Genomic DNA, 17,198 nt, shown 5'->3' with positions numbered 1-17,198 from the left:
CTTTCAGATAGTAGAAGTTGGACACTTCTGGGGTTACAGAATAGATGAAAAAAATAGGACTGTACTCCAGGCTCTGACTGCTGAAATTAACTACCAGAACCTGATGGATTTGCCAGTGTCTCCACATCCAGGGTTGGTTTGTCTGGCACCATTCACTCATGCGGAAAACAGAGAATACTATAGAGCTCGTATTCTTTATGTTTGTGGAGATTTTGCCGAGGTACAGTAATATGTTATGTCATACTGAATTGGTAGGATGTAATTGGGTTAACAATCTTGGAGCTATGCTTTTTTATTTTACAAAGCGCTATGTTCATGGTAATTATAAATGTTCCAGTAAAGAAATCTGTAGAACTGGAACTAAAATAAAATCTTAATGGAATGTTGCCAGAATAGGTGAATTAATTTTTTTCCAGAACACGGGAATATTTTAGTATTAAATTGAGACACTGTTGCTGTTACAATAGTGTCTTGTGTGCTGAAGCAGAGCGAAGCAAAATAAAGATGAAAACCTCCAGTAACTTAGAAAACATGGTAAGGAATGCCTAGATCAGAGTCCACTGCTGTATTGCTGGCAGCAGCCCCATCACTTCCTCTTCATAAATATATTGAGAGCCATCTGAAAAGTAAGTTTCTTGCCCCCACTGTACTGGCAGTTTCCAGTCATTCATGGCCAATTCATCTAAGCTTGTTCTTCTGCTAGTGTTTCTTTCCCTGGTTTACATAGGTGTTCTTCTTTTCTTTCTCTTTCCCCTCTCCTCCAGTTTCTTGTCTTTCTTTTTCTACCTGGACTTTGTTTTGCTATCTGAAGCAAGCTGCACACTTTCTCATCTCACGTACTACATTGACTTTCTGTTCACCTGGTCTCCATCTCACTTCTCTATTTTGTTTTGACCTAAGTTTTCTGAAGCAGAATTATGCATGCTCCCGTACTTACAGGTCTGCCTTTGCTTATGCAGTGATGCTAGTGTTCCTCTTCCAACACAGTGTTTCTCCTCTGCATTCAAAAATATTTAATGTGGCACATGCCACATTTGCCTTTTCATAGCTTTTTTGCGTGAGCCACCTCTTGTCATCCTATACTCAGTTCCATCTCCTTGGTAATGTCCAACTAATTAGAATTTATGAATAATAATGTAGTGTTTATAGCAGAAATTGTTAAAAATTCCAAAGGGTATAATCTTTTACTTGATACCATTTGGTTTTCCCCATTCCTGTTGAGTTCTCGGGTCCATCCAATGGGGTCTTTTCTTGTATCAGTGTTTATGTTGCCGAGTTCTGTATCATCAGCAAATTCATCAGAATGTTTTGGCTTTTCGTACTGAGATCAGTAATGGAAATTAGTGCCACTGTTCAAGATTGATATTCATTTTTCAGGCCAATACTTTTCTTTCCAGCAGTTAAGGACAGATTTTTTTTTATTTTTGTAAGATTGGCCTTTGCACAGCCCATTCCTCCTTTGAATTTCTTGATTCATCAACATAGCTGGGTGTCACCACTATAGAGTTAATACTGAACATTGTCCACTGTTTAAAGTAATGGAAAACTAGTCAGTAACAGTGCTAATCTCATCACTTCCTCTTTTGCATTTATAAACAGTCACTGGATCAATGTTAGCATTTGCTTATCTAAAAGCAGTTATTAGGTAGTATCACTCACTGTTAAGAAGTAAGGTTATACAGATTTAATTGTGGAGAGAGAATTAAAGCCTTTCAGAGAAATTTGCCTTTTCTAGATTTAGCAGATTATTTGCATTACCTGTGGATGTTTAAGCCAAGGAATAAACTAATAGACATGATAAAATTTGACCTATTATTTTTGATGTGACTTCATTTGCATGTTTTCCAGACTCTGAATTTGCTTCCTTTTCACTTGATAAGATTGTGTGGTACTGTAATTATTAAGCTTAGGTTGTCACCTTCCTTGCCACTAAAAGTAGCACTTTTAATGTTGTGGAATCTCTGCAGATACTCTTGATTCTTTTTCCAGGTTTTTTTTGTGGATTATGGCAACAGATCAAAAGTGCCTTTAAAGAAATTAAAAGAGATTCCAGGCTGTCTTCGAGAGCTTCCTTTCCAGGTAGGGATGATGCTATTTGCTGCTGCTTAATAGACATTTTTATGCCTGGTCTGGCAAACAGAAGTGTATTTCAAATCATAATGCTTTTCAGAATAATAATAATGAAGTGACAGGTATTTTGCTAATGGGAGCACCTACAAATCACCTTCACCAATAGGTGGATGAATGTTTTCCACAGGCACGTGTGCACAGAGCAGTAATTCTTGTACATAACTGAATTGTATTGTATTTAATTGTAGAGAAATGTTACCCAGCCTTTTGTTTTCAGGGGCACTTGCTAGAGAGGAAAAAAGAAAAAAAAAAAAAAAAAAAAAAAGCCTGAAATTGCTGCCTGACTGGACGTAAAAAACTGTGCTTGTATTCATTTTTTTTAACTGAATGTTTGAACAAGTCCTGTTTCTTTGGGGACAACATAGTGGGATCTATCTCCCACATGTAATCACAGGAACAGTGGAAGGAGAGAGGAAATTGCTCTAACAGCTGCCTTTTGCTGCTTGTTGCTTTTGGTTATCAGTTTCTTTGCTGTCCATCAGTTCTAGGAGAAGTAGAACTTCTCCCTAGAAGGAGAAGGTTCTTCTATTGTCTGCTTATATGTAAAGCTCAGGAGTAACAGGCTGAGTAGTAGGTCAGCTTTGTTTTATTCTAAAGAATCTCTGAGCAAATGACAGAGGCTTATACAGCCTAGAAAACAGCCCAGAGAGGAGAAACTATCAATGACTATTTAATCTATTGTTCTCTGGAAGCTGCTCCTGCTTACAGATAAGTGGCAGCATGCTATCTCTTGTCTGCATGGCACAGCTCTGCAGTGGCAAGTATCTTGCATACAGTTACTGTGCGGAGTACTTTTGCTCCATCAAAGCTCCTGCTCTGCTGCACTATTAGTTACAGGACAAATACATAGGAGATAACCTGATAGAAATTTTGCAAAGCTAGAAGTCACTGTTTTCCTTTGTGCTGCTTTGCTGCTGTTTGAACTACTAGCTTGTCGTGGTGTAACCCCAGCCAGCAACTAAGCACCACGCAGCCGCTCACTCACTCCCCCCCCATCCAGTGGGATGGGGGAGAAAATCAGGAAAAGAAGTAAAACTCCTGGGTTGAGATAAGAACGATTTAATAGAACAGAAAAGAAGAGACTAATAATGATAATGATAACACTAATAAAATGACAACAGTAGTAATAAAAGGATTGAAATGTACAAATGATGCGCAGGGCAATTGCTCACCACCCGCCGACCGACACCCAGCCAGTCCCCGAGCGGCGAATCCCTCCCCCCCCCCTTCCCAGTTCCTAAACTAGATGGGATGTCCCATGGTATGGAATACACTGTTGGCCAGTTTGGGTCAGGTGCCCTGGCTGGGCATGAGAAGCTGAAAAATCCTTGACTGTAGTCTAAACACTACTGAGCAACAACTGAAAACATCAGTGTTATCAACATTCTTCACATACTGAACTCAAAACACAGCACTGTACCAGCTACTAGGAAGACGGCTAACTACATCCCAGCTGAAACCAGGACATAGCTTTACTTGTATCTTTTCAGAGAGGACTCTCTTGATAAATTAATAGTGACCTGTAACACAAATCTGAGGGACTTTATAGCTAGTTTTTAGAAGAATAATTCTCTTGAGCTATATTTACAAATAAAATAACTAGACTTTCAAGTGAAGTTCAGCTTTTCAGTCCTCATTCAGGTATTTTTAAGTTAATCAAAATAGGTGTATAATACTAACTTTATTCTCTGAATTGTTTAATGATGAAAATGAGAAATGAACCAGCAGAAGTATAGTTCTATTTTATTTATCTTTTCTTAGTATTAGATTGTGACAGGGTTAATTTTGTTTGGTTTTCTTCTATAATTGATTTAAAAAAAAAAAAAAACCACAAAACAAAAAACAAGTAGAATTAATTTCGGCAAGAGCCATCCTTTTTTGTGTTTTCTTCAGTTGTATTGAAGGGAAATGTATTTCCACTTCAGGCCTATCTTTTAATGACCGGCTAGGAAAAAAATAGTGTATCTGTTGTAAATTCATTCAGAGACATAATTACAGATGGTGATTGTGGAAAGGGGTTAAATGAGAACTTAATTACTCTTGCCTGCCAGGGACAAAATAGCTGCAGTGGTCTTGCCAAGTTTTCTGTTACCTTAGTTGAAAAGAACTGTGGATTGTAAAGTTTTTTTTCCAGAGAAGACATCTCTACACTCCTAAGATTTTAATGTGGATGGTGAATTAATACCAAATTATTTTTTATTTATGCTCTGTTTGCTCTGATTCATTAGCAGCTATGTACAATATTGAAGTGATATGAGATGTAATGTGTAGCTGTGTTGGCAATGACAGAATAGGAATTATGCCAGTAGCTTTAGAGCAGTCCTAGGAATTAACATAAGCCACTGCAATAGTTACAAAGTCATTTATAGTTATTAATTCAAGCAGTTTGAGAAAATGAAAGATTTTTGTGCTGATTCTCTACTCAGACAAGTATTGTTTTCAATGTTTTTTGCTTTAGGCTTTAGAATTCAAGATGTGCAAGATGCGTCCATCTGCAAAATCTCTTGTATGTGGGGAATGGTGGAGTTACAGTGCTAGCCAGAGATTTGCCTCTCTAGTAAATGGCTATACTCTTCTAGTAAAGGTGTATTCACTTGTGCACAGTGTTCTGCATGTGGATGTTTTCCGTTACTCAAGGTGCAAAAAGCTTGTGAATATTCGAGATGTGCTTATTGAAGAATGTTATGCTGAACTAGCAGAAGAATCGTACGAATCACAAGTATGTATTGAGTAAGCTGCTTCTACTTTTCTTATACTAATTTATGTCAGCTCAGGCTATCTGAAGTCCTGAGAAGTTGAGCTGAACTCTTGACTAATGCCATGGATTCGGCAAGATTAATACTTGAATGGGACAATATATTTTTATGTGTGTGCATAATTCATGTTGAGCTGTTAGCCAAAAGTATTGCTGCTTTGAGACACCTTTTGGAAGAGATGTTTCCTAGGAGATAATTGCATCAGTTGAACTGCTCCACTGTTTTTTGAAACTTTGAAAAAATGTAACTCTTTCATAGTTGTAACTGTCTTCCATTTTTGTTTTATGTAATCTGAAAGGTGATAAGAACATTGGTTTTTGTATTCGTATGCAAGTATGCATGTTTTTTGTGTAGGACCTTTTTTGTAAAATTTTTGAAAAACATAGCTGTTTCATGGTTTTAACACTCTTCTATTATTATGTAGCAAAGCCATGATTTGCTCAAGGGATTATTTTTGGACCAAGTAAAGAAAGAACAGAAAATGCCTGTATCTTCAAGAGAGGAAGAAAAGCATCTCATTGAAAGATTGTTAAACTGTTTTTCTGACAATAAAGTTGATGCACCAACCCATAAGGTAACTTGAGTGGTGGTTTTGGTATGTCATTACATGACCCTGCTTCTCACATTGTTAGAATGGAGATAAAGACTGAAAGTATCTTTAATAACCAAGCCATGTTTGATGCCTTTCATAGTACATTTTACTTTCTGTTGGTGGAAAGCCATAATGTGACCACCATTGCAGACTAGACTATTGCAGCTTTTAACAAAGTTTTGAAATATAGCCTAAGAGCTAAGTGAACCAATTCTTCTAACACATTCTAAGGCAGCACTTCAAACCATTGCAGAATGAAGATAAAATTGAAAAACTGAACATAGTGTTTCCACACATGGTAGTCTTCATCATATAAGCTCCAGCAAAAAGCAAGATTAAAACCTTATCAATTTTTCAGAAAACTTAAATATGGTTTACTATACAGAGTGTTTCGTTCTTCCTCAGCTAGTGGTAGATAAGCAGCTAGGATAGGTGATGCAATGAACACTTCAGTAACTGATAACAATGAAACAGTGGGTGTTTCTTCCAATTCCAAATCCAGAATTTATTCTTACTTACATATTTTGAGATATATAGTCACTATTAAGCTGGAATATAAAACATGAAAACACGTGTCCTGTTCTCCATTCTGATTACAAGTTAAACCTTGTCTACGTTATAATTCTTTTCCTATTTCAGACCTGACAAAATTTCAGGCTTTCAGGCACCTAATCAAGCTCAGTTTATCCACAGGAGTAATCCTGTTTAACTACTCACTTTCATAAAGTGAGATATTTTCAAGATCAAAGACCTGCTTGTGTAAACAAAAATGACCCGATTTTGTGAGGTGCTCTATGAAATCTGAACTTGTGTGTTTTAAGCCAGGGGAAAGTTGTGAATCCCCAGCACCTGTGACAATACATTATTTTTATTTAGGTGCCTCAACAAGCAACACTTGCTTTAGATGGGCGAAATGAACATGCTGTTTATCAATTTATCAATTCAGTGTTGCTCAATATATGCTGAAATGTGTTTTGGTTTTCACTTATAAAGGGTTTTGATTTAGAGAGATCCAAGTGCTGGCTAACTAGAATATCATTTGTTCTTTCTTTTTTGAAGGTAACAGTTTTTGGCCCATTCAGTCCTTATGAGGTGAAATGCTACGGTATGACTAGAGTATCCCGGTTCAGGTAGGCGAAGACTTCTACTGTGAAGTATGAGCACATTCTCGGCTGTTATTTTTGATAAATAGGCAAACCCCATCCTAGTTACTCTTAGATTTTTACGGAATTTTTATTCATAGAAAAGATTGAAGTAATCAGACGTGAATTGCATTAATATGCACATTATCGCTATGTAAAATTGTAAGAACAGTTTTATTAAAGGTGTTTTAATGTCTTACAGAGAGATTATTTATTAACAATCATCTACATCTGCTAAATGGTATTCAGGCAATCTTCAGTCAGTAACTGCTATCCATAGAGTTGCATTGTGAATTTAAAATAATTCAGTTTTTTACATGTTTGGATGGTTTTTGTTCTTCTATTGTTGAAAATATTTCTTACTTCCTCCCCAGAAGTGCTTTCATACAAAAGGAAAGCGTAAACTCTGTTGTTGTCCATGATACTCCAGAAGATCCCTTTCAGCAGTTGTTGGTTGCTGCTTCTTTATCAGCAAATGCATATGGTAATGCCTAATAAAAATATTTGGACAGTTTCTCTAGACTTTTGTTTTTATTATGAATAGTTCTATGTTACATCTCTTTGTTTCATTTTCATTGGATACTCCTTAAATTGATTCTTTCTTTTTTTCTTTTTTTTTCTTTTTTTTTTTTTTTGGTGACCAGGATCTACTGTGATTTTAAAGGAAACATCTTTGATGCCTCCTATTCCTGGCCTGCTTGCACTCCTCAGTATGCTGTTTGCTCCTGCTATAGAACTCAGGTATTCATGTGTTTTTAAAAGTGGTATTTTTTTTAGGACCCTCACAAATTGGTGACAGATTTTTTTTTTTCCCCCCCTGCTTTCAGCATTTAGTATATTTTCTTCCCGTTCCTGTAATTCTTGTTTCTTTTATCAGTTTCAGTATAATATGTAGGTAAGATAACTTGTTTCATGTACTTAGGAATCAGTGCTGCAGGCTACACCCTCACGATAAGGCAATATGTTTCCTCACAATCGTGCTGGAAGCCTAGGAAGATGAATTGTAAAACTGGGCAAGTTTTAAATCTATGTGAGGAGAGGAACTTGAGTGATTTCTGTAAAAGCTGAATTCTGGCAGTTGCATTACTGTTGCGTTTTGTTATCTGTAGACTGTCATTTCAACATAGTGAAGCTAGCTTTCCTTAATTAAAGTTTCATTCTGCATATGTATGATTTTCTTAAGTTTTGTAAGTATATGTTTTCATAACCAGAACTTGTTTCATCGCTATATTTAAAAAAACCAGTATGACTAGGTGTGAATGCCTCTCAACTGTTTTGGCTTCTTTAAAACACCTGTATCTTGCTTGGCATGGCTTAGACAAATTCATTTAAGTCTCTCTTCATAGGAGTTTAGTTTCATTATGTCTAGGAGAGACTGTTTTCTTTCTTTTTCATATAGGGTTGATAAAAGTGGAAGGTATTTTACTGGTGTTCTGTGTGGTTTGGGTTGGAGTCAGACTTGTGGTGCTCCACTGCTTCCAGAAAATGACATAGAGCTGACATTTGATGTGCGTTTTGGAGTGGAAGACATATCAGAGGTAAAACATGCATAAGAATTTTTGCTATGGTAGGAACTAAATAGAATTCAGTGCATCAGAGCTTGTTAACTCTTAGAGTTAATAGGAAAACTTGTTTTAAGTTGTGGGTTTGGGTTTTTTTTAGTGTACTACCTGTCCATAACCTTGGATTCTTGTCAGAAAAGAAGTAACCCCCCCCATACACTTTGAACAAAGTAAAATATTGTAGAACAATACATCATATACTTTTCAAAACAAAAGCATCGGTTTTACACTAATCAGATGTCAATACTTGTTAGTTATGTTCTTAGGATTATTGTGGGTTTTACTGGTCAGCTTGGCATGACTCCTTTGCAATCTTCAGTTTGATTTTTATAGTTCTGATAAGTCATCTGTATCAAGCTACTTCCCTCAGAGCAGATCAACCAACCAAACAACAAAACCCCCTGTATTCCTCTTTACAGCCTTTTTGCAACTTGTAGACTCTAGAGATCTGTCAGAGGGATGTACATATACTCCGTTATGCAGGACAGTAAGCTATATTTGACCTGTGCTTTAGATTTGACATGTGCTTTAGATAGTGAAGGACCTCACATGCCCTGATTAGTTCTATGTACCGAGCAGGTATGTTAGGTGATGACCAGTGTTTCTAGAGGCTTTTTAAGGGCATAGTAGATATGCTGGTACACATATCTGTGAGCTATTGTTTTCTGAAAGAACTGACTTGGTGTGTGATGTCTGTATTTTTGGTGCCTTAGCCAGAATGGGTAACACCAAGCTGTTGTACATGTGAAAATTATGGACAGATAAAGAAAATCCTTAAAACTTGTACAGAAGGAATTCTGTGTTGGAAAAAAATCCAGGGAAGTGGTAGCCTGTATGTTTTATGGTATAGCCGAGTAACCTTGAAGATTGTGATATCAAGTGGCTGAACATTAACATCTGTGACCAGCAGAGATGCATCTGGAGAAAGAAGTGTTTCTGAAGCTTCAGATGTTTTTGCTTATGTTAATAATATTCCAGTTGAAGTTCAGTGGTATGGGTGCAATGACCACCTTCGTGTCAGTATAATATAATACAGAAATAGTGCTAGTTTAGAGTGCTTTATATTTCGTCACTCGTATTTTTACAGATAAACATCCTAAGGACAGCCATTAATAAGCTGCTCTGTGAATGTGCAGTGTGTTCTGGACAAGAGAGAATGACACAGCTGCAGGAAAACATTCGTCAGAAACTTCTGTGGTAATAATTCTGTAGAAATAAGATCTGTTTCACAGTCTCAGCAAAAACAAAATGATTGCTTGAAGCGTAGCTCAGATTAGGCTTTGGGGAAATAATGTATGTTCTTGTTTAATGATGCATTTCATTTACTTTGTTTGTTTATAAAGCAGTATACTCAACAACTTCAGACTTGTGGAAGCACTGGTTCTTCAGGGAAGCCTGATCGCTTAAGAGTCATAGAACCTAGGCTGTAAAACGTGTTCTACAGGATACCAGTTCTGATGTATCTTTTGCTTTGCGCACCCAGGACAAAGCTAATAGTCCCGTGGCATAAGAGCGCAGAAGGATTTAGAATTCTTTCACCCTGTACGTTAAATTTTAATTCTGTGTGTTGCATTTCCTCCCTCAACAGACCTGTGTAGGATGGGTGTTGGCCAAGTTAACTGCTGGAAGTCCCAGCTTAATTTATGAATTGAAGCAAGGTCACTTCCTTTTTTTTATTTGTTTGGTTTTTTGGGGTTTTTTTGTTTTTTCTCCAGCAGGCCTCCCTGCTGCTCGTAACTGAAGCAGTGGCTCTGAAAAGACTATTGTGAGTCAGTGCAGCCAGTCTTGAGAATTTCTTCAGCTTGCAGTGTGTGGGAAGTGTTTGGAGGAGCTAGTTCAATGAAGTATCCCTGTAACAGCTCCTTCTAATGTCTGCCGCTGCTGAGCATGCTGTGAAAAATCTTTCCTTGTTTGTAAATGTAGTGTGTATTTTATTGCTGTCTGTGTCATCAGTAGACTTTTCTCATCCTTACCTGGCTTTGTACTGAACAGATTTAAAAAAGAGCTCTGGCTCAGCCATGAATTCAGAGTTCTGTTATGCTCTCTAGTATTGGCCTTATCTCTAGGAAATGTGACCTTTTTAGTGAATAGATCTTTTCTAAAGTAATGTATGCCAGTGAGGCAGTTCCTCATGCTGATAAAGATCAGAAGCTTTTAAGCTTAGCTGCCCTTACTCTAGGTTATCAAAATGATTATCAGAGCAGCTGTTTATGCTGAGTTTTCAGGTGCTTCTGTTTTTTTAATATACCTGCTCAATTGATTTATTTTTTTTCCCATCTGTGAAAAATCTATTACATTGACTTCACTTGAAAGCAAGTACCCATACTTCTTATTTCCAAAACTTGAAAGATAATTCAGTGTGGTGCATTTTGTAATAAATTAACAAGTGCAGGGAGAGTCAGCCTCACCTTTTGAGGCACTGGAAATGAAATTAAAAGAGCATAAACAATTGCTGGAAGATGTGGAGATACCTATTATATGTTAGCTGACCAGCAGACATGTTGGATATGACAAGGGAGAAAGGTGATTATTTTTGGTTTGGGTGCTACACTGTGTGTGCCACCAGTGGGTCAGCTGCTCTTCTCTCTGAGATACAGCAGCTTCCAGCCAGCTGTTGCAGTGGGTTGTGTGTGCCTCCAGAACGTGGTGGTACAGCCTCACAAAGGCTGTACCTCAGAGATGCATGCTGCTTGCACTTTCAACTGGAGGAGCACCAGCGCGGGCTGATGGCAAGCTGTTCGTGTTTCACATCTGCAAAACTCTGGGTGAAATACCACCTGTTGAGCATACTCCTGATGCAATATTTAATTTCCTGTTCATGTCCACATACCTCAGTCCAGTTGGTGTCTGCATTGCCTTTGGACACCGCCATGTAGTATCACATGTAGACTTCAAAGCTGAGTGAAGTTTGCTTGCGTGACTCGTGTGGTAACAAGTGTAAGGAGAAGTCAAGGAAAGTGGATAGGCAGAAAGAAGTAAAACTACAAAACCTCTCTGGAAGTGACTGTGACAAAAACAGGAGCTCATGCTTGGACATCAACACTTACATGCTAAATTCAAGGCACAAAAATGTTGCTGCTATTTCTTTAGACGTGAATACTTGCTACTGTTTCAGCACCTTTTTGGGGTTGATTTTTCAGACATCTCCAGCCTGTTTGGAGGGGAAGGAGCAGCCTGCGCAGGTCCTCAGGTTGACGTGTTCCCCAGTTCAGTCAGTGCTGACTGCCTGACTTTCGTACTCATCAGCCTTCTGGGCTTTTTTTTCTTTAGGATTTTATACCTTTCTGTCATAGCGTTTTCTCTCTTGCAGTCTTAGTGCTTTTACTGATTCTGTTCCAATGATCCTACAGCTAACTTTTCTAATTTTTTTTTTTCCCTACCATTTTGAAGGAAGAGACAATCTGGTTGTTGTCATAATGTTGTCTTTTCCTTTTTGTGCAAAATCTTTCTTTGATTTTAATATTTTTTTTCTGATTGTACTTTGGTTTATGTCTTGGAAAAAGCCTGACCTTTTTTTAATAAGTAAATATGCAAAAATCTAGCCTGAACAGTCTTTCATAGCTTTTTTCCATTTTTTGAAAGCTAATTGTATTTACAACATGTCACCACTACTTAAGACTAAAATCAGTGTTTGAAAAACACATCTAGACAGAATTAATTAAAGTCTACTACTGTTGTACTTTGCACAGCTTGAGGAAATAACTGGAGCAGACAGACAATCTATAGTAATTGAGTTGTCATGCAAAACAAAATACCCTAAAAATAGCTGTATTATAGATTCTAGTGAATAAGCATGCATAAAACTTGCAGAATAAATGACAGTTGCAAATTCTAGTACTTTGTAAATTAAAAAAAAATAATTACTTTCTTTAAAAGAAAATACATTGTGATATACTTAACATCCCTGTGAAAATTTGTATTTTGACTTCTTACACTAGAGGGGCAAAGTACCGAGAAGTGAAGAAATCAGACTAGATTAAGAAGGAAATTTAAGATTCCCTTCACCACAGACACCTCATAAATGCTGAGTTGTATCTAATATAAAAATTCCTTTGTCTTTATAATTAATCAAATATAAGTGTATTTCTTAAGGCTATTTTTATGTAATTTCAGTTTAATCTGCAAATCAAAACCTCGAGATATAATTGTTCCTACATGGTATGAGAAGCCATATGCGTGGAATCAGGTAAGGGTATACAGATAATTCCCCCACTTCCTTAACAAGAGTAGTTAGAGTACCCCAGTATGGTTAGTTAAGAGTGGTCAAAGGGAGAACTTCCTTTGGAAGGATGTCTTTTTGAGTATTGAATTTAAAAACACTGAAAGCACCATAGAGTTGAGTTTTAAGGGATAGGAACTGTTGTATATACATCATTCTCTGTTGCTATCCTATTTTTGTAGAGTTTATTTGGTTTGTTGGGTGTTTTGGTCTTTAATTTTGTGTATACCAATATATACTTTGTGAACACTTCATGATTTTTAAGTTGAGAGAGATTGTAAAGGCAACTTTACATTTGTTGGAATTTAAATTTTGTATTTGTCTTTCTATTAAGAAGCTGTGGCCTAAAAGAAAGAGACTGATATATTTTCCTTGTTTAGGGTTTATCTGAATGCAGTGCATTTTAGTTTTGTTTTGGGTTGCTGTGCTTTCAGGTGGCTTTTCCTTTTTATGCAGGCAGACACATGGCTTGCTTTAGTATGAATGTGGTGGGATCAGATAGGAGGGCAGTTTTCTCAAAACAAACAGAGAAGGACTGGTGGGAGATGTGGTGGTTGGAGGCCATCTCAGGCTTAGTGACCATGAAATGATAGAATTTTCGATTCTTGGTGAGGTAAGGAAGGGGGTCAGCAAACCCACTATTATGGACTTCCAGAGGGCAAACTTTGGCCTGTTCAGGACACTGGTTGAGAGAGTCCCTTGGGAAGTCTTAAAGGCTCAGGAGCAGGCTATTCCCATGCGCTGCAAGACACAGCGCCAGGGAAGATGACCGGCCTGGCCTGGCTGAACAAGGAGGTTTTGCTGGGACTCGGGGGGGGGGGGGGTGCCATCTTTGGAAGAAAGGGCAGGCAACTCAGGAAGAGTACAGGGATCTTGTTAGGTCATACAGAGAGGAAATTAGAAAGGCAAAAGCTCAGCTAGAACTCAATCTGGCCACTGTCATAAAAGACAACAAAAAATGTTTTTACAAATATGTTAACAATAAAAAGAGAGCCAAGGAGAATATCTATCCTTTGTTGGATGCAGAGGGGAACATTGCCACCAAAGATGAGAAATGGCTGAGGTACTCAATGCCTTCGTTGCCTCAGTCTTTAATAGTGAGACCAGTTATCCTCAGGGTATTCAGCCCTCTGAGCTGGAAGACAGGGATGGAGAGCAGAATATACTCCCCATAATCAAGGAGGAAATAGTTAGTGACCTGCTACGCCACCTGGACACTCACAAGTCTGTGGGACCAGATGGGATTCATCCAAGAGTACTGAGGGAGCTGGCAGAGGACCTTGCCAAGCCACTCTCCATCATTTGTCAGCAGTCCTGGTCAACAGGGGAGGTCCCAGATGACTGGAGGCTTGCCAGTGTGACGCCCGTTTACAAGAAGGGTCGGATGGAGGATCTGGGGAGCTACAAGCCTATCAGCCTGACCTTGGTAGCGGGAAAGATTATGGAGCAGTTCATCTTGAGTGTGCTCACACGGCATGTGCTGGACAACCAGGGGATCAGGCCCAGGCAGCATGGGTTCATGAAAGGCAGGTCCTGCTTGACCAACCTGATCTCCTTCTATGACCAGGTGACCCACCTAGCGGATGAGGGAAAGGCTGTGAATGTTGTCTGCCTTGACTTTAGCAAGGCCTTTGACACTGTCTCTCATGGCATACTCCTTGAGAAGGTGGCGTCTCATGGCTTAGACAAGTGTACTCTTAGCTGGGTAAAAAACTGGCTGGATGGCTGAGCCCAGAGGGTTGTGGTGAATGGAGTTAAATCCAGTTGATGGTGTGTCACAGGTGGCGTTCCCCTGGGCTCAGTATTGGGACCAGTTCTCTTTAATATCTTTATCAATGATCTGGATGAGGGGATTGAGTGCACCCTCAGTAAGTTTGCGGATGACACCAAGTTGGGCAGGAGTGTTGATCTGCTCAAGAGTAGGAAGGCTCTACAGAGGGATCTGGACAGGCTGGATCAATGGGCCGAGGCCAGTCGTATGAGGTTCCACAAGGCCAAGTGCTGTGTCTTGCACTTGGGTCCCAACAACCCCATGCAGCACTACAGGCTTGGGGAAGAGTGGCTGGAAAGCTGCCCGGCAGAGAAAGACCTGGGGGTGCTGGTTGACAGCCGGCTGAGTATGAGCCAGCAGTGTGCCCAGGTGGCCAAGAAGGCCAACAGCATCCTGGCCTGTATCAGAAATAGTGTGCCCAGCAGGAGCAGGGAAGTGATTGTTCCCCTGTACTTGGAACTGGTGAGGCTGCACCTCACATACTGTGTTCAGTTTTGGGCCCCTCACTACAGGAAAGACACTGAGGTGCTGGAGCGTGTCCAGAGAAGGGCAACAAAGCTGGTGAAGGGCCTGGAGCACAAGTCTTATGAGGAGCGGCTGAGGGAACTGGGGTTGTTCAGCTTGGAGAAAAGGAGGCTGAGGGGAGACCTTATTACTCTCTACAACTGCCTGAGAAGAGATTGTAGTGAGGTGGGTGTTTGGTCTCTTCTATCAAGTAACAAGTGATAGGATGAGAGGAAATGGCCTGATTTTGTGCCGGGGAGGTTTAGATTTGATATTAGGAAAAATTTCTTTACTGATAGGGTTGTCGGGCATCGGAATAGGCTGCCCAGGGAAGTGGTTGAGTTGCCATCCCTGGAGGTATTCAGAAAGCGTTTAGACAAGGCACTTCAGGACATGGTTTAGTGGGCATGTTGACAGTTGGACTCGATAATCTTAAAGGTCTTTTCCAACCTAAATGATTCTATGATTCATAAAGCTGAAAAGCCTGGTTTCCTACTCTGTTAGAAATGTTAACGTTTCTTTCTGTAAGGGCCTCTGCAGGCCACTAGATTTCCTGACGAACAAGTGCGTTTTCTTAATTAAAAGGGGGTGAGGAATTACTGAGTGTAGGAGTAAGATTTCTACACACACCCTCCCTGTGCCTCTCCCACCATGAGGCATAAAAATGAGGAGTTCAGGTCTCCCTTCTTGAAAAGATTGGCAACAGTGAGCGAGCACCAAGGGCACATACTTCTAGTAGGCATTCACTGAGGGGGTAGAATATGTCGTGATACACTGCCTTAAGCCAAAGTGTTTCTGTTTTCATTATTTCAAATTCAGTTATCCTTGGTATGAAGATAATTTCCTATTCAGTTATATTGGTGTTTAGCTTTCATAACAAGTTAATGTATAGGCCTTGGATCAGGATTTCCCCCACTGTATCTGAAATGAAGTCTGAAGAATCTCAGCACATCTTTCTTATATAATCACATAAAATACTACCTGTAATGCTTTGGAATTGATTGCGGAATAGTATTCTGACTCAGGCAAACCATGAGATACAGCATTTTATAGTACTGGCTCTTATGTTGAAATGTGTGGAATGGAACTGAAATTCCTGTATTATTTGAAACTGTTAAAACTCTGCAAGACTGTTTTCCTTAACTATGTTATATAGGAAAACATTATTAAGAAAGCTTTCTGACTTTCATCTTGCTTCTTTTGATTAGGTGGATTCTCAGCATATCATTGACCAGTCTGAAAATCAGCATGAAAGTCAAAATGGTCTTTATCAGCTACATAAGCTTGTTGTGTTGAATGTTTAAGTATTTCTAGAAGTTTTTCAGAAGTCAAGTTATTGCAACTAGTCTAAAAATTATTTCTGTCTTCTATGTAACTCTTGAGTGCTTGTTTTGGAAGACTGTTCCTTAAGATTAGTATAAGTGTACTGAAATACAGTTTGGGATATGTTAATGTTTTTTCTTAAAAGTTAAGGTTTGGGGACCTAGAGCAGACGAGTTTATAAAACAAACTGACATAAAGCAGGATGCAATTTTCATTTTAATAATACTTCTGAGCAGGTTTATCACAAGGTACATGAAAGACAAAGTAAATCTAGGTTTAGTTGTTCATTTTCTGTCTAAAGCTCGTAAGCCATGGGGCATGATTTGTCTTTAACTGCAAGTTGCATTTTCTTTGTCATTAGTCTTTCAAAAAGCCATACAACAAAGGTGTTTGGGGCTTTTCTTAACCAAAAACTAGAAGTCAAAGAAAACTGATGTAGATTATGTTCTGATCCAAACTATAATTTCATATACTGGATGAAATTTTTCATTAATTTTTCATACATATATAATTTCTTTTCCTGTATGGCAGAAGAATGCTTTTGAATTACTGATTCATGGCACCTTTGTTTCATCCTTTCCTCTTATTTTTGCCCTAATTGGTCCTAAAATTAGTCCTAAAAATGAGGTCAGTGGTTTCAGAATAAAATGCAGAAGTGAAATAAAATGTATTTGTCTTTTCTCTTGTGCGGTCATGCTTAATAAAAGCTAAATTTAGTTATTAATGGTATGTGATTGCATTCATGAAATACATGAATACAAAAACAGTATGTGGAAAAGTATTAATCTTTTCACTCTTCACTCAGTGATTTGAAGATCATGTAATATCCAGTCATCCTCTGAAGAACAGACAGAATTAATGGTCACCATTAAAAAAGTGGCAGATTTGGGGAAAATAAGGGGATGCTTAAACTAAGAAATTATTATAAGCTGTACTTAAACAGAGGGGCAACCGATAAGAGGCAATTTCAGTGGCTTATTGTAAGCATTATTTCCTTAGACCCTTTTTACTTATCCTTGTGAATTATAAAACATCATACTTTATACAGTGAGATAGGTTTAATAGAAAAATTGCATCTCAAGTGGCTTAGACAACACTATTTATCAGCTGAGTGTTGTATGCAAATTAAGCATTGCAGTTGAACACCTCTGGGGGCAAATGAAACAGGCAGAATGCCAAATCTTTGCTTTGCCTATTAA

General features: G+C 38.5%; 1 protein-coding gene across 3 annotated transcripts in view; it reads left to right on the top strand.

The window, feature by feature from the left end:
* The window catches only part of TDRD9 (tudor domain containing 9), an 87,149-nt gene extending 70,317 nt beyond the window's left edge, over window positions 1-16,832 (top strand). For 2 of the 3 annotated variants that reach the window (XM_069783329.1, XM_069783328.1), the window contains exons 26-36: window positions 8-220; window positions 1,990-2,079; window positions 4,589-4,849; window positions 5,311-5,460; window positions 6,538-6,608; window positions 6,995-7,104; window positions 7,265-7,361; window positions 8,020-8,158; window positions 9,270-9,379; window positions 12,296-12,368; window positions 15,885-16,832. In XM_069783329.1, coding sequence (XP_069639430.1) covers window positions 8-220; window positions 1,990-2,079; window positions 4,589-4,849; window positions 5,311-5,460; window positions 6,538-6,608; window positions 6,995-7,104; window positions 7,265-7,361; window positions 8,020-8,158; window positions 9,270-9,379; window positions 12,296-12,368; window positions 15,885-15,980 — 1,410 coding nt within the window. In that variant the 3' untranslated portion in view covers window positions 15,981-16,832. The remainder of the gene's footprint in view (window positions 1-7; window positions 221-1,989; window positions 2,080-4,588; window positions 4,850-5,310; window positions 5,461-6,537; window positions 6,609-6,994; window positions 7,105-7,264; window positions 7,362-8,019; window positions 8,159-9,269; window positions 9,380-12,295; window positions 12,369-15,884) is intronic. The other variant, XM_069783330.1, reaches the window with a different exon arrangement.
* Window positions 16,833-17,198: the final 366 nt, after the last annotated feature.

This window comes from Haliaeetus albicilla, chromosome 5, assembly GCF_947461875.1.
Source record: "Haliaeetus albicilla chromosome 5, bHalAlb1.1, whole genome shotgun sequence".
Lineage (NCBI taxonomy): Eukaryota > Metazoa > Chordata > Aves > Accipitriformes > Accipitridae > Haliaeetus > Haliaeetus albicilla.
Note: the sequence above shows the minus strand (reverse complement) of the source record. Positions and strands in the feature narration are given on the sequence as shown.